Raw genomic sequence first — 24,964 nt, 5'->3', positions numbered from 1 at the left:
GACGTGGGTTACCATGCAGATGAACAGAATGGGCAAGGCGAGGGATGAAGGGGGAGGATGGAATCTATAAAAGACGAACAAACAACCACTCTAACAGCCCAGGTGAGTGATGACAGTGATTTGGATCATCAGAAACAGGAGGAAAAGAGAGGGAGACTTTTGTAAAGGAAATGTGCTGTACGGCAGAATTGAACTACTCATTGATTATAAGGATAAAGACGACTAGTCAACATTAATCACTGATGTTGGCTTTGAATTCTAGAGACAAAATGGTCATTCCCACCATCACGAGGAGATGGAACATGGCAGAGGGAGAGACAGCTCCATCCTTGCCACCATAAGTTGTAGCTACGACTGCGACATTGGGTCCAAGTTGGCTTGGGAACAAAGCACTCGAAGGATTACCTGGCCACACTGGGAAGGAGTGGGGAGGGGGTGAGTCCCAGCCCACGCTTGGAATCTGGAATCTTCCGCCTCTCATCCTTCAGTGGCATTTCCCACAGTGTGTTCTTTGGACCATTTCCATTGAGAATAATAATTGTTACATGGAAATAAAGTGAGAAGTTCCCCTTGGCCAATTGCTGGAAACACTGGGCTAGCCAAAGGAACACAGGTCTCTTTATTGTAGGACTTCTCAGAACTGTTCACGTAATAATGTGCATGGAAAATCTCCAAGTGGGAAATTTAGTATGTAGTGTGTTTATTTGACCACAGACTTTTTTTTTTTTTTTTTTTTGCGCTTGCTGGAATATCTCTTGGGACTAGAATATGGAGAACGGGCATTGAGAGAAAACACTGATCTAATAAGCAGTAGCATTTTACTCCTAAAGAATTCCACATTGAAAACAGGCATCGATAAGAAGAGTTTACTTCACCATTGTAAATTATCAGTGTTGCCACCAGTAATTATTAATCACCTCCCTTTCAAGGTTGTGTGGGTGTACGTGTGTTTATTCTGTGGCGCTGTGGAGAACTGGGGACACACTGCCACATGTTTTGCGTGGTTATTGATTCCCTTTTAGCCCCACACCTTTTCCTCTCCCCTTCCTATCCCCAGCAGACAACCATTCCATTGTTCCATTGTGCTTAATGTGTATTTTTTTGGTGCAAATTCTTGCAAACTGGGTAATACGGTCTCATGTATGTTTTCTTTAGCTTACGCCAATGGTAGTGTCACATAGCTCGTTCTATCCTTTAGATTTTTTCACTTAGTGCTATGCTTTGAATCTCCATCACGATGCTGTGCTCCCATGGAGTCTGTGGCCTCTGGCTACCGCCTATCACTCTGCAGCATGCCTCCACCCGGCTTACCCACCCAATTTCCCAGAGAGGGACACCCAGTGGCATCCAGCAAACAACGTGGCAGTGGACATCCTTTTCTGGGCCCTTTCTGGACCTGTGCATGCTATGTGTCCTGCTTTTAGGACGGTAAGAGAGATATATCTTTGTTCCCTGGGGCCACTTACGTAGTAAATTATTACTCCATAGCAGTTTTCCAGTGCCCTGTCTGGGTCTTGTCCTTTCACTACCATCCCAACAACCTTTCGAGTTTACCTGGGCTGACTGCATTAGCTTCAGTTTATATAGAAACATCAGTGCCTTTAAGACGAGAATGACACGTGATCAGTAAGAGGCGAGCACAGGGCCATGTGGGTTCTCCTTGTTAATCCAAAGCCTTTTTCTGTCCCACTGTCCCTTATTGTTGTTCCTTGGACACTCCCTGAACTCCTGCTTTTGGACTCCAGCCCTAACAACACGTCACGTACTGTCTACTGTACTGCTGTCCTGCTAGAGCACAAACTCCATGAGGACAGGTACTCTGTCTTTTATTTGCTGGGATATTCCCAGGGCCTAGAACAGAGTCTGACACGCAAAAAGTGCTCAGGAACTTTCTGCTGAATAACCAAAGGAATCTCCTCTGAGCACAAGCCTTTCAGAACAAATCTGTCCCCAAGAAAACCTCAAACATGAAGGTCTAGTTATGTTGCTGGTTTTGCTAATTTGTATTATTTCTCTGGGACATAACGAAAGGACTTGGGGGAAGTCTCTTGTCCTAAAATCAAGGCTTTGGGTAGAAGAGTCTGTAATCTTTCCGCATCAGTGACCTACGCTCCATCAATCCAGAAGTTAGCCCATAAAAGTACAAAATTGACTTACTACCATGTCAGGCCATCTTGGATATAGAGGGTAAGGTGAAGGGCAGGCTCTTATGACGCACTGGCTGGGCCGCACTCACTCAGACCATTGGTATCCCTCCCCAGGGGCCACCCTCTCCTCTAGCCTAACTCTTAGGGGTCTGCCTAGGGCGCCAGAAAGAGCACTGGATTCGGAGGCAGAGCTGGGTCTGGTCTGAGCTCAGCTCTTCCCAGCTGTGGGACTAGAACGAGTGACTTAACCACCATCTTCGCCTTTAAAAATACCTGAGCGACTGCCTACCCCCCAGGTCTCACGTGAGACTAAAGGAACTATCAGTGTTCTCCATGAGCACAGCCCGCCCAGGGAGCAGGGATCCTGGCCATGATGGCTCAGCCCACCAGGGCGGGCTCTGAAAGGTCCTCCTGCAGCCACCCACCATCCCGGGGCAGTGCTAACAGCAGGAGCCCGTCCCTAGCCAGCTCTGGGCTGAACTTCCCCAGTTCCTGTACATGGGTACTCAGAAAAATTGGGGAGGCATTTCTCTGGCCTTTCGTGCCTCCTCCTGGCTATGGGGCTACTCTAGGCAGATGGCCTGTGTCCAGGCACTGCCTACCCAGGCATCTCACCTCTTTGGATCTCTATTTTCCTAGCTATGAAATGGGGGCATTGGGCTAGAATGATCATCTTGAAGCTTCCTTCTATTTCTAAAATACTATGATCTGTGCTTTAATTATCCCCCCGCCTCTTGTTTCTCTCCAACCGCGTCTAAAATTCTTTGGCCATTAAATTCTCCTTTCTCGAGAGTTCCACATCTGGGCTTTCTAATTATACCTAGCCCAGGACAGCACATTCCTCTGATGGCCTGGGGTTCCTGGTCACAGTGTCTTTTCAGAACTGATTCTAGCTTTTGCCAAGCCCCTCAGTTCATATTCTGAGTCCACATATCATTGGGGGAGGGGAGATTTTGCTACGTACTCTCACACAAATATATGTCCTGCACATATTCTATGTGATAGGACACGCACACGTATACACACACACAGAGCTCTCTCTGATGCCTGAGAATCTACATGCCTGGGCATAACCATGTGGGCACAAATATTCTGGGACAGCAGACGACTATTTTAATGTTTCTCTGTCCCTGCGGTGCCATCTAGCTATTTATTTAGTAGCTTGATGCTGTTTACATGAACAATTTTGCCTTATAGGCAAAGTTCTTCATGTTTATGATTCTTACTGTGAAAAAAATTGCTTGCCTAACATCTGTTCTGAATTTGTGTTTTCTTTCTTTTTATTTATCTGTTCCCTACTGAATTACATTTGCGCCAAGGACAGTAACTTGAATTGGAATCGTCAGTGTCCTTCAGGATTTCTATACACTTCAATACATCTCTTAATTACTCTTTTTTTATTGTTATGAGATCTACATATATATCCATACTCATGCAGGCAGATTGGTTTGTAGCTTACCTCTGCCTGTCCCCCTCTGGGGAATAAGTTTTATTAACTGAATAAATTAAATGGGCGGGTATATCCAATAGAGTAGAGAGGTTTATCATTATAGGTTTGTCTCAGATAATTTTCCCCCTTGCTGCCCAGTTCCCTCGTTTAGCTATAGCTCTGTTTGGGAGAGAGCTTGCCTGGAGCTTGAGGTGGCCACAGCAGGGCTAGAAGGGCCCTTCGTCTTGTGGATGAAGAAGCTCCTCCAGGCCGGCTTATGTGAACTCAGACCCAAGTCCTCATTAATCCCCTGTTCTCACTACTTAGAAACCCACCCAAGGACCAAGCAAGCACATCCCCAGCAGTAGCCTAGAAGGTCCTTAAAGAAGAGTGCTGAGACCTGTTTCCTACCCAATACCTCGGAAGTCCACCAGGTGTAGAGACTGTGACCCCGAGACTCAAGGGACTTGCCCCAAGTCACCCAGTTCTAACTCCAAATGCAAAGCTCGTTCTACCATCAGGTCCCCACTCCTCCTGGGAGGGCTGTGCACTCCTCCCCCTCTTTATGACCTCTCCCACACTCACTTCAGTCTGTATCTATGTCTTCCAATGGCACAAAGACAGACGAGACGGTTCCCCCCACATCTGGGAGAACTCGCTGCGGGCCTCACACCAGACATTGTCCACTCAACAGCTATTTCGACCTCCGCTGTGTGTATAACACTGAGCTGATGGTGGTGGGAGATACCGCCCCTCCCTTTCCCCAAAAGTATCACTCATGTCTCTTTTCCTGAAGAAATCTGGCATCTAATCTAGAAGAAAAATACAGACCTGGTCCACGTTGCACAAGAATGCCAGGTAATGAGTGACTGAATATGCCATGTCGAGCAGACAACCTGAAGCCACAAATTGGGTAGAATCATGGGCCAGAGAAGCCTTCCAGGAGGAGGAAGTAGTCAAGCACAGACTTGAATAACGGGGAGATGAAGAGGAAGAGAGAAGAACGGTCTACCCAGTAAGAACAGTTGGAGAAGGACCTTAGGGTGGGAATGGTGGGAGGCGGGGAAGTTGACAGCTGGAAATGGAGACACAGATGGATCGACCGGTTGCCGTTAGGTGACCCTGGAGGGAAGCTGGAGGCTCTCTGCCGACCACAGTCTCTGCGGGAGTGGGATCTGAGTAGCACAACTCGGTCCACCACGTCATGGAAACTTTGGTTCAAACGAGATCTTTGGCAGAGCCCTTGGGTTGCAATGGGGGCCCAGCTCCCAACGGTGACTCCATGCATAGGCAGACCTAAGACGGCCACCAAGGTAGGCGCCCAGGTGAAGAAGCCAGTAGGGCAGGCATGCAGGTGATGCCCCTGTCAGTTGGTAGAAGAGAAGGAGAAAGAGTGGCCCACACGTTTTAGAAGGGACAGAGACCAGTGACTTTGGGAATGCAAGATAAGATGAGCAAAGAGAAACAAGGTTCAAGTCTGGCTTCAGATCTGCCAGTGGCAGGAATTGGGAAACCAGGAGGACAAGAAGTGATTTCTCAGAACTAGAAAGGCAGTCACAGAATCATCTTCCCACTTACTCATTGGTACGAGGCACTCTGCCAGCTTCTTGGGGATGAAAGGAAAAATAAGGACAGTGCTTATCCTCAAAGAACTCACAGAGTAGTAAGGAGCCTGTTAAGAAATAAAACACTGAGATGCAAATCAATAGAGGAATGGACAAGGTACTATGGGAACTGCGGGAAGCAAAGGGTCTGAGAAGAGTCCGCAGAAGAAGGGACAGGTGACCTATCAGAAAGGTTTTCCAGACAAGATGGAGACCAGGACTTCAAATGGAACCATAGAGAAATAGTGCAAGTGTGGGGAACCACAAGTAACTGTTTCACAGCAACACTGTATGGCTGTAGTTCCCAAACAGTGCACTAAGGCCCCCAAAGGTGCCATAGAGAATTCACAGGGGCTTCCTGGGATATCACGGGGAACGCAGCGACATCTGTTGGTCATGGTGAGAACTACTTTCAATGTATGCGCATTCTTTTTTCAAATGTCTACTACGTTGTTACAACATGAATATTTATTAAGTTGTTTGGGCATAACTGCTTAAAAATGAGACTGTTGGGTACTTCTTTGGGCCTTGCAGGGGGCATGAAAAGTTACTGAGTCACTAAGGGTACCATGAATTGAGAAGGTTTTGGAAACCTTGGTGGAAGAGGAGTGGGACAGGGAGAGAGGTCCTGCAGGGCTCCTTGTTACAGTCAAGAAGTTGGACTTTTTTTTTTTTTTTTTTTGGTACGCGGGCCTCTCACTGTTGCAGTAGGAGTTAACCTGGCAAGATAAAAAGAAGGAGGGCTGTTCCAGGGAGGCAGGGGAAACAGCATGTGCAAAGGCCCCCATGGATGGGACAGGTGATGGAGAGTTTCAGTAAATCAGGGTTGATCATCAGTACCGGCTTTGGGGTAGTGGGAAATAGGGAGGGATGAGGCCAAAAGCAAGGCGGGGGCTGGGTTGTGAAGGACGTTGCAGTGATACAACGTGCTAAAGACTCCCAGAGGCCTTGATGGAGACAAACCACTGAAGGGTGTGAAGTAAGAAGTGATGCAATCAGACTCGCATTTTGCAAAGCCCTCTGTAACTGAGTCAGGGCCCACGTGTAGACAAGCAGCAGGTCAGGAAAACCAGCCAGAGTGATAGAGGCATAAATCTGAGAAAGTCCATCCAGGAAGTGAAGGACCAGAGACTCCACCAGTATCTGAGGGCAGGAAAAGGGAGCCGACTAGGCCCCGGGTACTGCAGAGAGGCGAAGGGCTGACTCAGTCCATCAGGCTCTGCAGGGCTCTGTGAGGTCAGGGTCAGTCCCCAGGCATGAGTGCCCTGAGGCTTCCCTGGGCAGGAAATGCACACCCTGATCCGAGTGACAGGTGGGAGTTGGAAGAAAGCAGCTCCCGACTCCAGGGACCTATGACTGTCACTGGCTCCTCAAGAAAAGTGTCCCTGGCAGCTTGAATGGGCTCCGCCTCTTGGCTAACTCAAGACTGCCTTGGTCTAATGACAGATCAGGTGGCTAATGAGAAAGGGCAGTATGCTCCACCGAGCCGGGCAGGGACAGATCCGCAGGACTGCGGGGGCCGTGCTCTCTCAGCAGCACTGAGTACCGCCCAGCAAAGGGCCCGCTCCTGTGAAAGCCAGACGCCCGGCGCTCCCAGCACTGAACGCCTGCTTAGCTCCCTCTGAATGTTTTGGAGGTTGAGAGTCTCTGATGCTCACCACGTGATCTCCAGCAGTCAACGCTCACCCTTCCACGCTGAGCTGCCCACCACTTCTGTGTCTACAGTCCAAGCCAGAGGTCAGGCTTAAGGGCAGGACAGCAGTTACCCTATTAGCATCCTCCACCTGCTGGGACACAGCCCTGTCACCGAGGCAAGGATTCATCAGTTGCTCGCTGTGTAGCAGCTGTCAGAGTTGCTAGAGACCCTCATCAATCCTTCAGCCCCTACCTGGAAAGCAGAAGTCTCTGGAAGCACATTCAGATTGTTTCTGCTAAAGCGAGGGAACGGAGCGGCATGTCACCCGATCTCCCGGGGGCACTTCTCACCCAGCTTCTTCATCCCCTACGAAGTGGCCCCAGCCGGGTGCAGCCCCCCACCCCAGGAACAGGGGCCTTCACTCCTCACGGGGAGGTTATCATGACCTCATGACCGGCATTCGCCTAAAACCCTACTGTGGACAGTGCATTCTCATGTTTCTCATCTGACCCTCATAACAGCCTTTTTCATCAAGGAAATTGGCTCAGGAAGGTTGAGGTTCGCTCAAGGTGACACAGCTGTTAAATCACAGGGCAGGGCCTTGAACCCAAGTCCTGGCAGCTGCACCACTGCCAACACCCACCTCGACTCCTGAAAGACTCAGTGGGGCCGATCCAATGACAAAAGTCTTTTTTCTTTCCTTTTCTTATCACAAAAGCACTCATTGTAAACCACTGGAACAGTAAAGAGGTGCACAACGTGAAAAGTAGAAGTCCGCCACGATTTCCTGATCCAGATATACGCACAGTTAGCTAACATATCTTACTCCAGAGTTCTTCCAGAGATATCGCCTGAGCCTATTGCCTGACACAGAGTATGTGCTCAATAAACGCTTGTTGAATGAACTGTCAGATAGGCTATTATTTATTTCCACAACTGTATATACTGTTTCGCAATGTGCTTTTCCATTCAGCTGTGTGACTTGGACATCCTTTTGTGCTGGTGCCTATAGGTACCTCCTGATCACCAGCCTTTAGAGCTCAGCCACCCCTGATGGGGGCAGGCCTTCCGGAACAGGGCCAGGCAGCGCACAGACTAAGGGCAGCAGTGCACCAACCTCGAGTCCCAGAAGGCAGCTGTGAACTAGTTTGGTCAAACTGACTGGCCAGTTAAAAAAAAAAAAAAGAAAACGGCTAATTAAACAAGTCAAACAAGTGTTGTTTTTGTCTGCACAATACTTCACTGATTTGCCTAAATCTTCTCTTCCACCAGGTGCTTCAGAGTTGAGTAAGGACATGCTTATGTACCTACATAAGTATCAATGCATAACTGGCTAAGAACTTTTTGCCCCCCAAAGTGACTATACATACATTTAAATTAGCGGGAAGCAAGAAGTTACCTTCACAATTGGGCTGGGGTTATTTAAACCAGAAGCTGCTCTGAATTTCCACCTTTAAAAGACACAGTCTGCGCAGCTGGAAGCCTGGCTGCTTGCACACCTCCTCAGCACTGGAGCTGTTCCACCAAGGCTGGCCTGGGGAAGCGTGTCTCTGGTGCAGATGGGTGGCAAGGTCGCGGCCAGGGGCCCAAGCTTTGGCAGCCGTCAGACTGGGATCAAATTCCTGTCTTGGGCAACTTCTTAATGTCTCTAATTCTCAGCTTCTTATTCTGCTAAGTGGGTATGATAACTACCCCGTCCATTTTCTATGAGGATTAAATGAGATCCTACAGGCCAGGACACTTAGAACAAGGCCTGGTAGGTAGTAAGCACTCAATAAACACTAACGATCGTGGTTTCCCCAAAGGTTCTGAGACGGGTCCTCAAGCCATTCAAATACGTCACTGATACAGGATGTTCTTTCACGCCCTATAGAGAGTAGACTTAAAATTCAAAGACCATAATTCAATGTCCTTTTTAATTCATAAGAATTCGAGGATTTAAAGATAGAGTAAACTGCGGAGATTGCCTAGGTTTACTCCCATATTTCAGAGGCGAGGAAGCTGAAACGCAGGGCATTTCCAGAGTCTGCCGACGACGGTTGTCTGACTGAGTACCAGAGCTGGATGATCCTGGATCCTGACTCCCAGGCCCTAGCCCATGTGCGTTTGCAGTATCCCAACCCACGTCAGGAGGCAGTAAGACGCGGCCATACGTTCACACCAGTGTATGAAACTGAGATCAGACCCTCGTGGGGAAGTAACGTTTTGAGAGGCAGAATGGCATAGGTATTCCAGAAGGTTGAGAAGGAAAAGGGGTACTGTATTAGTTAGGATTTCTGGATTACAAATGATAGAAACTCAGCTCAAACGAACTTAAAAGCACAAGCTAACTTAAGCTTGGAGGATGCAAGGAAGACTACAGGAAGCAGACCTTGACCTGGAATTTGTACATCCTTGACAGTCTCCATGCTTGTCTTAAATTTTTGCTTGTCCCTGTTAGAGCTTTCTGCAGGCAGTTCTCACCATGTGGTAAAAGATTGCCACCAACAGCTCTGGATTCATATATTCCCAGTTTAGCATCTCCAGGAGAAAAAACAGAGCTTTCCTCATGCAGTTTCCATGTATATACATCCAGTGAAGGATTCTGACTGGCCCTGACCCAGTCATGTGTGTCCACCCTGTGGACCAGTCACCGTTGCCAAGGAGATGAGATACCATGATCGGCCACGCCTGGGTGTTGAGTCCATCCCTGTGACCAGAGGGACAGGGTGCTATCATCGACAGCTCCTCCAGCACTGCATGGAATGGGAGAGGGTGCTTCTTCAAGGAGGGCTGGGCAGACAAAAACAGTGGAGCCGTCCAGGCACCCAAAAGGAAAAACAAACTTCATTTACATGTTTCTCTGTTCAAGATCTTTCCAGGAGCTCCTCAAATTGCAGAAGAGTATTTGTGTAAATATAAATTCACAAGATGACACAATTTACATGTAAAATGGGGCCAGTTTTCTCACGAGGTTCATAAACCAGCTCTGAAGCAATTCTAAAGAAATTGTGACAAAATTGTTTTTAGCGTTAGCAATATTACTAGAAAAAAACACAAAGACTCCCAAGGTGTCTACTTGGAAGGACAACTTTCATTTGAGTGTAGAAGTATTATTTTGTTCTTTTTGAAAAACAAAAAAAATTATCTTGGTAATAACTAAATCAATACAAATATATTACCAAAGTATGTGTGCATTCCAATGTAAATGTTTCCTTTTAGATCTAAGAATCTAAGGAAATGAGAATGGGTGTGAATTTGAGTTAAATATAAAGCAGGGTTTTTAACATGGGGTTTGTGGGTCCCCCAGTCTGGTTACTGTCAATCAATCAGAATCTCCTGGAGAGCTTATTAAATTTAGAGGGGACTGGGTCCCACCCCAGAGATTCTGGTCAGGTAGGTCTGGCTAGGTCCAGACATCATTATTTTCTGAATGCTTGGCAGGTGTTTTTGATCAGTCAATGAGGCTGAAAACAACTGCCCTAGGACAGTGTTTCTTGAAATGTGGGAGTAGTCATCTTGCATCAGAATCTGGAGAGTCTGTTAAAATGCAGATTCCTAGGCCCCTCCCAGGCCTACTATATCTGCTCCAGTGAGGAGCAGAGCTGTGACTCTATAGTTTAGTAAGCTCCCAGGTGACTTTTATACATTTTAAATTTGGGGGGCTTCTCTGGTGGTCCAGTGGTAAAGAATATGCTTTACAATGCAGGGGACGCGTGTTGGATCCCTGGTCAGGGAACTAAGATCCCACATGCTGCAGGGCAACTAAGCCTGTGGGCCACAACTACTGAGCCCGCGCACCTCAACGAGAGAGCCCGCGTGCCACAGACTACAGAGCCCCGTGCCCTGGAGCCTGTGTGCCACAACTAGAGAAGACCCACACACCACAATTAGAGAAGACCCACACGCCACAACTAGAGAGAAGCCCGTGCGCTACAATGAAAGATACTTAGATACTGCCGCAACTAAGACCCGATGCAGCCAAAAATAAATAAAATAAATAAATAAGTAATAAATCAATCTTAAAAAAATAACCATTTAAAAATTTTGAGATAATTATAGATTTACAGGAAGTTGCAAAGAAAGTACAAAGAGATCCTGTGTACCATTTACCCAGTTGTCCCCAATGGTAACCTCTTGCATAACTATAGTACATTATCAAAACCAGGAAATTGACATTGGTACAAACCATAATACCTATTCAGATTTTATCAGATTTACATGCACTTGTGTATGTGTTGTGTCTGTGTGTGTGTGTAGAGTTCTATGCAGTTTTATCACGTGTAGGTTTGTGTAACCGCTACCGCACAGCTAAGATGCAAAACTGTTCCATCACCACAAGGCTCTCTAGTTTTACCTTTTATAGCCATACCACCCCATCACACACACACACACACACATCCCTATCCTTTGGAACCTACTAATGTCTTCCCAATCTCTATAATTTTGTTATTTCAAAAATGTTATATAAATGAAATCATATAATATGCAACCTTTCTAGATTGGCTTTTTTCACACACATAATTCCCTTGAGATCTATCCAAATCATTGCATGCTTCAATAGCTTGAGGGTTTTTTTGTTGCTACATAGTATTCCGTTGTATGGATGTATCACAGTTTGCTTTACCATCACCAGCTGAAGAACATTTGAGCTGTTTTCAGTTTTTGTTTATTACTAATAAAGGTGCTATGAATGTTCATGCGGTTGTTTTATGAGAACACGAGTTTTCATTCCTCTAGGACAAATGCCCAAGAGCACTATTGCTGGGTCATATGGTAAATACACGTTTAGTTTTATAAGCCACTGCCTAACTATTTTCCAAAGTGACTGTAATGTTTTATGTTCGTGTCAGCAATGTATGAATGATTCGGTTTCTCCACATGCTCATTAGCATTAATGCTATTTTTTAAAAAGTTTTAGCCATTTTGAGAGACGTATAGTGAGATCTCATTGTGGTTTTAATTTGCATTTCTTTAATGGCCTAATGATGTTGAACATCTTTTCATGTGCTTACTTGGCATCCATGTATCCTTTTCAGTGAAATGTTTGTTCATGTCTTTTGCCCATTTTTTAACCAGATTTTTTGGTTTTTAACTGTTGAGTTTTGAAAGTTCTTCATATATTCTAGATGTGAGTCCTTTGCCAGATGTATGGTTTGCAAATATTTTATTCCAATCTGTTGACTGTCTTTTCATCTTCTTAGCAGGTCTTTCAAAGAGCATTTTTTTTTTTTTTTTTTTTTTTTTTTTTGCGGTACGCGGGCCTCTCACTGTCGTGGCCTCTCCCGTTGCGGAGCACAGGCTCCAGATGCGCAGGCTCAGCGGCCATGGCTCACGGGCCCAGCCGCTCCGCAGCAGGTGGGATCTTCCCGGACCGGGGCACGAACCCGTGTCCCCTGCATTGGCAGGCGGACTCCCAACCACTGCGCCACCAGGGAAGCCCCAAAGAGCATTTTTTTATGACATCCAATTTATTGATTTATGTCTCTTATGGATTGTACTTTTGGTGTCAAGTTTAAAAACTGTTTGCCTAGTCCTAGATCCCAAAGATTTTCTCCAAATTTTTCTAAAAGTTTAGTTTTACATTTAAGCTCATGATCCATTTTGAGTTGATTTTTTATATAAGGTGTGAGGTTCATATTTTGGCCAATGTATTGGCCAAATTAAAAAAAAATTCTATTATGACTTATTCCAAAAAATCTTTTTGTATATCACTTTTTATAGCATCATTTTCTTAGTGGTTACATAAATGTACATGCTTAATTTATCACTATCTACTGGTATCAGTGCTTTACCACTCTGAGTAACATGAGGAAAACTTATTTTCATTTTGATCCCTTTATCCTCTTAGTTTTAAAATATAATTATCTTAAGTATTTTCTCTAAATATATTGAACACCATATCAGATGGTGTCATAATTTTTGCTTCAATCATCAAATTTAAGAAACATAATTGTTCACCCACTCCATTGTTCTTTCCTTTCCTTTCTGAAGTTCCAAGATTTCTTCTGTTATCATTTTCCTTCTGTTTGGAGAACTTCCTTTAGCCATTCTTTTTGGTTTGGGGGGGGTGTTTTTTGTCGTTGTTGTTTTCCTTTTGGCTGCACGCGGGCTTTCTCTAGTTGCAGCGAGTGGGGGCTACTCTTCGTTGCGGTGTGTGGGCTTCTCATGGCGGTGGCTTCTCTCGTTGCGGAGCATCGCCTCTAAGTGCGCAGGCTTCAGTAGTTGCGGCGCGTGGGCTCAATAGTTGTGGTGCGCAGGCTTAGTTGCTCTGCAACATGTGGGATCTTCCCGGACCGGGGAGCAAACCCGTGTCCCCTGCATTGGCAGGCAGATTCTTAACCACTGCACCATCAGAGAAGTCCCCTTTAGCCACTCTCGAAGGGTAAGTCTGTTCGTGACAAATTATCTTAGTTTTCCTTCATCTGAAAATATTGTTATTTTCTCACCTTTCCTGAAGGATATTTTCACCAGATGTAGAACTTGTGGTGGACGGTTTTCTTCTTTCAGCATTTGAAAAATGTGTCAATTCCTTCTGGCCTCTATGGTTTCTGAGGAGAAACCTGCTCTCCTTTCATTGGTGTTCCCTGTAAATAATGTTATTTTTTCTCTGGCTGCTTTCAAGATTTTTTCTATTTTTTAGTTTTCAGAAGTGTAGTTATGATGTGTCTTGGCATGAATTTCTCTGGGTTCCTCCTACTGGGGTTCACTCAGCTTCTTGAATCTGTAAGTTTTTGCCTTTTGCCAAATTGGAGACATTTTCAGCCATTCTTTCTTCAAACCCAGGAGACATTTTAAGTTTGAGAAGCATTGCTCTAGAGTGGGCTTCAAGGGTCCAAGAACCCCCTCAAATTTTATCTGAAAATGCTGTGAATGTCCATTTTTCTTAGGAGAATGTCCACAGCTTTCACTAGATTCTCAAAAAATTCCATGACACGCCCCATAAAGTTTACAGAAGCATCGGTTTATGGCCTTATTGGGTTATTTTTGGTCTTCTTGGCTAAAACCAATTCTTAAAAACTAGTTAGTATTCTTCCTCCTACCACATCTGTTGAATTCCTGTGTCCCAAAGGTTTCTCTAACCGTTCTGGGAAATATGATCGCTCAGATGAATATTTCTGAGTGCCTGACATGTGCCAGACAAATATTTTTTCCCCCTAGTTAGTGAGAAGCGGAAGAGTTAAAACATTAAAGACACTTTTAGCTCATGAGAAGTTTCAAGTAACTAAGAAATCAAAGTAAACTTTGCTCCTTTCATGTCGTGTGACTTTGTTCCTTACTGGTCTGAGCTGGATGTGCCAGCGATCACATTACATCCTGAAAATATAATTCCATATACAGTACTAAAAACGTGGCATTATGCAGTGGGCCCACTTGTCGTCACTCTAGTTTGCTTTATACGGTTGGTAGCCAAGCGCACATAGTTCCTCCAAGCGGTCTTGTCCCTGGATAACTGCACAACTGAGGCGTCTGCCTGGTACACCCTCACTCACCTTCGCCACCCACCTTCCTGGAGTAACTCTCGCTCATCTCTCGGAACTCACTTTAGGAAGCACCACCTCTAGGAAGACTTCGTTCTCTCTTCTCCAGGGGTTGAGCTGGGTGTGTCTCCAATGTCACCCATGCTTGCCAGATGTCACAGTATGTGATGATTACCTAATTGTCACTGCCACCAGACTGTGAGACCCTTGGAGGCTGTGACCGCATGCTTTTGGGCCCCAGCACTTTTGAGCCCCAGCACTTTAATAAACATAACGTGTCCTTAAGCGCAGCTCCCTGTGGGAATTCACCACCACCACTGACTGGCTAAGCCTTTCCTCCATTTCTTCATTAGTGTCGTAAGTATCTCTTGAGCTCCTTCACAGGCAGGTGTAGCAGGATTCCATAGATGTTTGTGGAATGAAAGTTGGTGTTAGATCATCGCAGCTCTGCTCTTCCTCAAGCTTAGCCATGCATTTCCTCATCTTCTCCACACCTTTACCTCCTATTTATCTTTTATCCTTCATTCTAAGCCACTGTGAATTCTTTTTGGAAAGGAGAAGAGGGCAGATAAATACAACACATTTTTTTTTTTTTTTTTTTTTTTGCGGTACGCGGGCCTCTCACTGTTGTGGCCTCTCCCATTGCGGGGCACAGGCTCCAGACGCACAGGCTCAGCGGCCACGGCTCACGGGCCCAGCCGCTACGCGGCATGTGGGATCTTCCCGGACCGGGGCACGAACCTGCGTCCCCTGCATTGGCAGGCAGACGCTCAACCACTGCGCCACCAGGGAAGCCCTACAACACATTTTAAAGTCATTTTTTTTTTCCTCCCAGGTACTATCTTGGTCGTCAGATGTTTATCGTTATCTCTGACCCGGACATGATCAAGCAGATACTGGTTGAGAAGTTCAGTAACTTCACCAACAGAATGGTATGTAACTTTCTTTCTTCATATGGATGGATGGGGAATCATTCCAAGATGCAAGGACCGCACATCACATCTAACAGGGATGTGATTGGGCCTTCTGTAGGGTTTAGATCAGTTCAACTCAAAACTGTGCTCCCCAGTGAATTTGAGTTTTCAAAAGGGATGTATAGGACGCTACAGAAGAATGGCATTTACATTTAAGAGACGCTTCAAGAAAGCTAAACCTCAAGAGGAGTTGGGGCTAATAAAATTCTAAAACTGGGAGGGTTTTGAAAGCTGTGTTCAAAGCTAGAGGAATCCAGAGAGTCAAGTGACCTCAGACAAGTGACCGAGGAAGACCGAGCAAGGTTAATAAACATCAGAGGGAATGCAAGATATCAAGCTTCCCGCGCTTACATCCTTCCCAGAGAGTATAAACATCTTAAGGCTGGAAAAAGAAGACAAGTAACATTATGAGGGAAATTCATCCCCAAGTAACAAGTCTCTAACCCACTAAAGGATGTACATATTCCATCTTTTTTTGAAAGCACATATCCTGCTTTTTATCTTTGATGAGAAATCCCAAAGAATCGAAGAGGTGACAGAAAATGGCAAAGCTCAGTGCTGTCCATATTTCCCAAAAATGAGGAGATGAGAATTCTAGCAGAGATGATCAATAACTTTCATGCTGATTTTTGGAAAAAGTCTAAATGGAGTTGATAGATAGTTGCTTGTGAGAATTCAGAGAATCACTGTGCGCCAGCCTTTTTTTTTTTTTGGCAAATTAAACTCATCTTCCATTCTTATAGGAGTAGTAAGCAATGTATGCACTCTTTTGCTGGTTATTTGACAAACTTCTGCACACTTGCCATATACACCAGGCACTGTCTAGGTAATGATTAGAAAGAGATAGAAAACTCAGTCTCGTCCTTGAGGAGCTTATAGTCTAATGACAGAGGCAGAGAGGAAAGAGACCAGTACAATACGGTACGGTGAGCATGGAAAACACTGCACCATCCGGGATGGGAACCAGGAAAGGCTTATTAGACGTAAGGTGACTGGGACTGAGTCTTAAAGAAATTAGCAGTAGCCCCCTAGCTTTCTATACTGGTTGAGCTGTCCAGAGTGCGGTGGTTTTTTTTTTTTCCCTCATTAACTTTCACAGGAACTTATGAGACTGGTACAATTATCATCTCTATCTTACTGACAAAGATAGTAAGGCTCAGGTTAAGTGACAACCCTGATCACATGACTAACAGGAGGAAGATTAATAGGGTTTAGGTGCCATCTCCCAACTCAAGTCCAGGGCTCTTTCTACTGTCACTATTGTAACAGCTGCCTAGGTGACATCTCTGGATTATCAAGGTTTCATTGAGTAATTGTTACTCGCCCAAAGCACGCTCATCTTGCGGCCCCAGAGCACCACGCACACTTCCCGGCACCACATGGCCACTAGAAGGAGGTGATCTGGGAGGGGGTGATCGCCTGGCCTGCTAACTCCTCCATCACCTCAGAATGGCTGAAGGAAATACAGAAGCTTAGCCACTTCTCTGCCTCCGTTTGATTCTCTCCCCAAATACTCTGCTGTTACTTCCACGTTCAAAGTCCCTTGAAGGTTTTTGTGGCCTTGGGGTTTTAGAGACTGAGTCTGATGGTTAAAGGCAGTCATAGATTGCTGCTCCCCCAGACTCAGCAAGGAAGGTTGATTAGAGAAACAGAGGAAGCCAGTGAGTCAAGGGCCCTGACCGCCAAGCCGCGTGCTGGCAGGCATGGAAAGCACTCCAAGGGCTGCCACGGTTCTTGGCCACGGCTGAGCCTCTGAGCAGTGAGATGGGACACGTCAGCCATGTGCCTCCGTACTGTCATGTTCACATGACATCCAAGATGTAACCAAGGTATAAGACCCCTCGAGCTGACCTGGAATAGAGCTGCTCTCGGATTGATGTCCCAGGGGCAGACATACTCAAAATACACGTTCAGGCAGAGGGGACCAAATCAAGCTGCCCAGTTTCAGTCCATTTCTCCTCCAAACCATGTGTCTACGGTCCCTATTTTTCCCCACCCCCTGACTAAGATCTCTAGGCCCCCACCTCCAGAATGTGGTTCTAATTTCCTCCTTTCACTCAAGACAAAGTTCAAGTTTCTCAGGTGAGATTTAAGGGCCCCTATAATTTAGATCCATTACATATGCTCCCACCTCAGCCCTCACTGCTCCCCAGTACAAGCAGTCACCCCAGCTGGAGTGGCCTCTCCATTCTCTCTGCAACCTCTCCAAAAGCCCTGCCCCAGTGCCTTTGCTCATGCTGACACCTCCGCTAGAATTGGAGACAGCACAGCAGCGGGTCTTATATTTACTAGCAATGTGAACTTGAGCAAATTACTTCTTTAAGCCTCTCATTCTTCCTTTGGAAAACAGGGATATGCTCTGTCTTACTAGGCTGCTGTAAGGCTAAATGAGATTATGTGTATAAGTCCTGCTTTACACGCAGGCGAGACAAGTTTTCACCGTGCATTAGCTGCTATTGACAAGAAGATCCTCCACTTCTCCTACACCCATCCGAACCCTTGGTATTCGTCCAGATTCTCCTCAAATTCTGCTCCCCCCATGAAGCTTTCCCTACCTCAACCCTCATTTACTTTTCCCCTTCTCTGAACGCTAACAGCGTTGACCGTCTGCATCATTCATTTTCACAACCGCTCTCATCGTGCCTTCTACTATTTACCATGAATGAGTGCACGGCTTTCACCCTAACTTGATTAACTTTAAGCCTTGTCCTTCTCTTTTTATACCCCAGGGCCCAGACACATAACGACTACTCAGTATCCGATATATTCTCGTTCAAGCAGAATTGACTCTCCATCAACTTGACATTCTCCCCAGAAGAACTAGGTAGTACCTGGAGATTCAATATGTACATCCTCTTGTAGGTCATTCACAAACATGTAAAAAGATCCATCAAAGATAAGATCTCTAGGAAACCCCAATGTTTGTAATTTTCCATCTGGGAATGTAGCCACTTATCCTTAGCTTTGTTTATGGTCTTTAAGCCAATCCCATATTCATGAGGAAACAATGCTTAGTGACTCAATCTTCAAAGAACCAACTTTAGAGTGGGATTTTCTCACAGGTTTTGAAAGTCAAATTACATTGGGTTCTGTGGTTCCCTCTTATCCATATGCTTATTTATCTGCTCAAAGAACTCAAGGAGATTAGCGAGGCATGATTTTTTCCTCCTGACACCATGCCACCTTCCCTCTAATAAGCCATGTTTACCTAAGTGTTCAGCGATTCAGCTTTATTATACATTCATTCAGTAAACATTAAACACTTACTCCATGCAAGCTTCTACCAAATGGTCCCTTGTGAGACAGAAAATACCTCAGCATATTAGTTTGATACGTGAAGTGAAAAGGAACTTAAATAACGCATGATTTCATTTTCCAGCTGTAAGAACCCATCTCTGCTCACAAATCCAGGCCTGACTTATGTGTGCCCCCGACAGCCTATGGAGAGTGGCTGGGATGGGGAAGCTGGGTTTAGCTCTGAAATTTGGTGTGACCTGTAGGCATCCCATGAGGGACTGACAGAGCACTCTGGCTGGAGTTGGGACGACACCACCGGGAACTCCCTGACATAAGTCAGTATTGAGCAAATACTTGAATTCAAAAATTGTTGAATGACATATTTTTTTCCAATTCAAGAACACCGGGCTGAACAGACGCTACGGCTTGGACCCAGGGTGGCAGTTCCTATATCACGCTTCCCCATTCACATTTTCGAGGCGCTCAGTTCCATGGAACGTGACTGCTTTCTCTTGCCCGTTTTCCGAATGGACCCCTTGGGCCTCTATCACTGCCCTCAGCACTTCCTCAAGTTGCTTCCAGTGGTGCAACCACAGTTTAACTGTAAACCCCAATCAGTCTCCTTAGCATGGATAGAACCTCAGTTGCCCCAGCACCTCTGGACTTGGCTATTTTTATGCAGGTATTTTTAATTAGCTCCTCTTGCTATCGGGTACTCAGTGAGGCCCTGTGGGCAGCTCTTTTCTTTATTATCTGCGGAAACTGGAGCTGGGTCCACTTGATTCAGCAGAAATGGTCCTAACCAGCAGTAGAACGCTGTACTCCTGGCCTGTCATTAAGGCCCAAGTTGGGAAAGCCGTGGGAAGGGTGCTGAGAGGTAGGGAGGCCTTTGGCCCACGTTGGGTTGGTCTAGTTGGATACGGGAATGGAGAGGGGTGTGTTTGATCACTAAACCTGCTGCCAGGAGCTCTGAGCCCTGGTCTGAGATGAGTATGGCAAGAAGGTCAGGCAGCAGGCATGCCCACTGCCAGGTTCCATCACATGTTTGTGGAGTGGAGTGGAAGGTGGTGGTCACCCACGTGTGGGGTGAGATGCCAGCCCTCAGGCCCTCACAGGCAACATGGGGGTCAACTCTCCAGGCACCGGTTCACACTGTCGACTCACATCTAAAGCCACGTGATAGATTTGGGGAGTGGTTTTATTCAGGACCCCCAGGGCCTGGCTCCCCAGGTACAACCTCTCCAAGGCTACTTTCACCCTCTCAGCACACGGATGTCGGAATCATAGGATGAGTTCCTGTGAAACCACGCAGCACTTGGCACTGGCAAAGACTGCTAAAGTACTGAGGCAAATATGGCACTGGAAACCTTATTAGCCCCTGTGCCTGCAGCAGTGCCCCATCCCGGGGGCAGAAGCGCAGCTGGTCACAGAGCTCGGGAGCCAGGCAGACTCCACCGGGGGCTCCAGATGGATCGGGCCACCCGTGCTGGACCCCTAGGGACCTGCCCGCTGCTACCCAGAAGGGACAGAGGGGCCTCAGGAAGTTAGCCACAAATATGCCTCGCCCACACCTGCAACAAGTCCCTCTCCATCAACAGCTTTTGAAAACTAACTCATCTAGAGTTTCTGGTCCCCTTTCTCTTAAATAAAACATCGAGTAAAAGAAAACATTCTGGTTTTCAAATGGGTGCAGGGAGATTTAAGTGAGAATGGTTTGGCCCATGACTTAGGGAAGCTCTCGTCACTGCATTCAAAACCTGACTACTTTTTTCAGCTTTGCATTTCTTTTTTTTAAAATAAATTTACTTATTTATTTTTTTTTGGCTGCATTGGGTCTTCGTTGCTGCGCGCGGGCTTTCTCTAGTTGTGGCGAGCAGGGGCTACTCTTCGTTGCGGTGTGCGGGCTTCTCATTGCGGTGGCTTCTCTTGTTGCAGAGCACGGGCTCCAGGCACGCGGGCTTCAGTAGTTGTGGCACACGGGCACAGTAGTTGTGGCTCGCAGGCTCTAGAGCGCAGGCTCAGTAGTTGTGGCGCACGGGCTTAGTCGCTCCGCGGCATGTGGGATCTTCCCAGCGCAGGGCTCGAACCCGTGTCCCCTGCATTGGCAGGCGGATTCTTAACCACTGCGCCACCAGGGAAGTCCCTCCTTTTTTTTTTTTAACATCTTTATTGGAGAAGGGTCAACTCACATGATGGGTCCACAGCTCCAAGAGGTAGAAGTTCTTACTTAAAAGACTGAACATACTGCAGAGAATCAGAACCCCAGGTGTGCAACCTCATTTGCCTGACCCCTGTCTGTTTTGAGGCAGGTCTCATTGTTTTACGTGAAACATTGTGCTGTGCACTGGAAACCCTGCAGCCTGAGCTGGGAGCTTCTCATCCCAGGATGGGCTGCCCACAGATCACTCAAACCTCCTGTTCAGAATTTCCGAGAAGTGGAGTACAGGCTCTAGTGATAGGGGCTCATCGCTCAAGGCAGGTTATTTTTAGTAGTTATTTAGACTACTGGGAAGTTCTCCTTTAGAGGAGCTGGAATTTTCCCCATAGCTCCCACTATTGAACCTAATTCTACCACCCAGGGTCAAAAAAAAGAGCCAAATCTCTTCCGTGTAATACGCATTCAATAGATATTTTTAAAGTACAGACTAAGGACCACTATCTGATCTTCCAAGCCTTCTCTTTCCAGCTACACATTCTAAAATCTGTCAGACTGTCCCCTCACCAACCGACTGCTCTTCGGAAATGACCAACTTGCCACTTTCCCTCTTCCAGTATCGTATCTAGAAATGAAAATAGGTTGGTTACTCTAACCAATGCTTCTGAAATCTTCCATCAGAGAATGAAGAATTCTAACGGAAGTTGTAGGCTGAAGGGAGAGTATTGTCATGGCAAGCTGGTGAGGGAGACAATGCTGACATATTGCACAAGGGCTGGATTTGTCCTCCAAGGGCAAGATAAAAACTATCATGGAGCCAATCCTTAGGTCTATAGGACAGACACAAAATCCAGTCAACCTTGACTCTTATCTCCAATTTCCTCTGTTCCATCAGAAGCCCATAAACCACTACCCAGCTTTCCTTGGAGCAAAATGCTTTAGGACAGGTAGTGTGGCAGAGGACCGGCGTTTGCCAGTATACAAAATGTACCATTTCCTCCTTTGATTCTGGAACCCAAACAAATGGGTTATATTCTAAAAATTCCACAAAACCACAATTCTGTATAGTGACCACAGCACTCCTAAAGAATTTTATTCTAAATATAGAGAGGTATTCCTCTGCAGAAAAAATATCCCAGCAACTTGGTTCTAATATATAATTAAATCCCCCCAGATACTTTGCAGTTACGTATTATAGGTTATTTTGAGTGTTCATATTTTATCAGAAAATTATCATTTTCCTCTGAACAGGAGTTTTTACAAGGCTTTTGAGTTAACGGTGGCTGGCTTCATGTTTCAACTATAATTAAAACAGTGAAAAGAAATAGCAAAACCGTATATCACATGCAGTTCTGAAGAATGCTTTGTCCTCCAGTCCCCCTACTTCCCCTCACCCTGCAGCCCTGGGGCTCAGGGCTCTGAACAGCTGTGAGGGCCCCCAGTTTTGACCGTTTGGTGGGAGTAGGTGGTCTTAGGAAAGAAGAGACTGGCCTGGGAAGAAGGGATAAGGAGACCTCATTTTCTGTGTGCTTCCAGACTCAGCTGGACTGTCTCCTCCTCAGAGAAGGCTTCCTGGCCATTTAATCCCCTATCATTTTCTCACCTCGCTGCCCTCTCTCCCCCTTCATAACACCCACTTTCCCATGAAATGTAATGACAGCTATTTGTTAGTTTAGGACGTAACTGTCTGCTTCCCCACTAGACTATCAACTCATTGAGGGCCAATGCAATGTCTTCTTTATTCAGCACCGTATAGCCAACTTCTCGTGTATATTAGACATTCAACAAACATTCGCTGAATGAGAAGAATGAGTGAATGAATGAGTGAAAGAACACAGAAACACCATGACAGGAAGGAGTTCTCTTGGAACAGCTCTGTTGGGGCATGCTTCTGAAGGACTCTCTTTTTCTCCTTTCCCTCTCCTCCCCCCACCCCCAGGCATATTCCAAAGACCCAGACACGAGTCTGTGAACTCCTGGCCCAACGTAACCAATCCAACCACACAAAACCCCTTGCCAAAATAGTTCAGACATGAAACTCAATCCCAGGAAAGACGAGCCCACCTCCAAGAAGCCAGCTGTTGGGTCCTCCGGGAACCCCCACTCTGCAGGGGAGCTGCAGAACACACAGACGCCGCTGAGTTATTTACAGTGATAACCACAGAGTAACAAGATAGAATTGGGCCAGCGGCGCTTCCCCATCTGCTCCCGGTGGGTCCTCGGCCATGGATCTAGAGACCATTGTCCATGAGCCTTTATATTCTGTACATCCTTGCAAGAGAAGTCTCCTAATTATTGGTCACGGGTGACTTGAACCAGAGAGTTTATCGTGGACTGTATTGCCACCCAGGCGTCTTGGGCTCCCTTGTGTCCTAACTCTGTTTATCGCTTTCCACCAGGCATCAGGTTTGGAGCCCAAACCGGTAGCCAACAGTGTCCTGTTTTTACGTGACAAAAGATGGGAAGAGGTCAGAAGTGTCCTGACGTCTGCTTTCAGTCCTGAAAAGCTGAATGAGGTAAGACCTGGGAAACGCAGACTCTCTTCCATAAAGAGCAGGTTTCCTCTCTCCAGATTATGATGGGAGCCGGTTCACTTTGCGTCACTTGTCCGTTGCCCCGCCCGCTATGCCCGTCAAACCTCCCTATTATCCCCAAAGCACAGGAGACCGTACTGGAGTGTCTGCCCTTTCTCCAGCCTTCCGCAGCCCCAGTTGCCATGAATCTGTAGTGAGTCAGCAAGCGCTCAGGGCACTTCTGCTAAATCCCAAGGCTCTGCCCCGGGCACTTTGGGGGCACCCAGGAGAAAACTGGAGGGGCCTCCTCAGACTTCCGCGTGTGACAGATCGCCTGAGAGTCCTGTTAAAAGGCAGATTCGGATGCAGTAGGTCTGGGGTGGGGCCTGAGACTCTGCATCTCTGACAAGCTCCCAGGTGCCGTGGATGCTTCTGAACAATGAACCACACTTTACGTAGCAAGGAACTAGAGAACATCTTGAAATGAAGGTGAGCTTTGAATCAAGTCTGAAATAGGGAAGAGATGGCCGTGGATACGAGGATGTCCTTGGGCAGGACTCTTGGGAGGGGGGTGGGCATGCCCAAGTTAATCTTTGTGGCCAGGTCAAAGGGCAAACTCTCATTTACAAGATGCTCTTAAACCCGGGGCTGCCGCCTTGCCCCGCCCAGGGACCCACCCTTCCCTACCAGCTGTATAAATAAAACGTACTGTTTGTCCTGCTTCCTGACCAAGTTCTCTCACACCTGATCCTCACTGATGGCCCCTCAATTGCTCATCTGGCTTTGATGCCTGTTCTGAATCCTGCAACAGCAACAGCTCATGACTGAGCCCTTGAGCCCTTCTGATGTGACGTGGCTGAAGGGTTGCCTCAGTGTGAGTCCCAGGTACATGGGCAACTCCAGAGCAAGTGCCCTTCCAGAGCCGGCCACCACATCTAGCTGTTGCAGAACGCCTGGCCTTGGAGTGGCCTGTCTTCAGTTCAATGCGTGAGAGCTACTCTGAACTTCAACTCAAGATGCTCGCCCATATGGTCCTGCTGAATTCCTCTAAGTCTTCTGAAGTCCCCCAGAAGAGGAGAGGGTTCCAGACTTCATAATTAATCCCATCCAAGTAAACTCAGAAACCAGAGATCCTGCCCATCCTCAGTGAGGTTTTTCTGTTGTTTTCTTTCCTCAAGGCGGTTTTGATTTGTGTTTCCATACGTAGCCTTTACATAGCCAGCTAACACTCACACAGCTCTTACCATGTGCCAGACACCACTGTAAGGCTTCCTGTTCGTATTAGCATACTTAATCTTCACCACATCTCTGTGAGGTAAATACTATTATCAATCCCATTTTACAGATGAGGAAACTGAGGCCCATAGAGATTATGCACTTCACGTCACATAGCTAGCAAGTGTGGCAAAGCCAAGGTTAGAACCCAGTTCCAGAATGCTCTTAAGCTCTCTGCTTGACTGCTTCTCCCATCTTGTCCTGAAGCTCCCTAGGACTGTCCTAGGGACTGTCTGGAGGGTGGTGGAAGGGAGATGAAGCAAATGGAAACCTAGGGGTATCAGAAGCAACACTCCTCCATTTGCTGCCTAAGTTTGGAACCAATTGAGGTATGGAAACAGGTTTCAGACAGAAACCTCCTTTCTCACTGGTAAAGCTGTTTGAGAAATACAGCCTGCCTTCTGGTGGTGTGGGCTTGCTAATGCTTCACCCAGAGTGGGCAACTGCAGCCTCCCCCCCCAGGAGGAGGGCAGCCGAGAGCGCACACTAACATGCCCCCCCCACCCCGTCCCCCCAGGGCTGGCCCACGCAGGC

General features: G+C 46.6%; 1 protein-coding gene across 2 annotated transcripts in view; it reads left to right on the top strand.

Moving 5' to 3' along the window:
- Positions 1-24,964, top strand: part of TBXAS1 (thromboxane A synthase 1) — a 150,782-nt gene that overhangs the window by 53,417 nt on the left and 72,401 nt on the right. For both annotated transcript variants that reach the window (XM_032642176.1, XM_032642177.1), the window contains 2 exons: positions 15,112-15,208; positions 23,042-23,158. In XM_032642176.1, coding sequence (XP_032498067.1) covers positions 15,112-15,208; positions 23,042-23,158 — 214 coding nt within the window. The remainder of the gene's footprint in view (positions 1-15,111; positions 15,209-23,041; positions 23,159-24,964) is intronic.

The sequence above is a fragment of the Phocoena sinus genome, chromosome 9, assembly GCF_008692025.1.
Source record: "Phocoena sinus isolate mPhoSin1 chromosome 9, mPhoSin1.pri, whole genome shotgun sequence".
NCBI lineage: Eukaryota > Metazoa > Chordata > Mammalia > Artiodactyla > Phocoenidae > Phocoena > Phocoena sinus.
The sequence above is the reverse complement of the archived record's forward strand: the minus strand, read 5'-3'. Positions and strand labels throughout refer to the sequence as shown.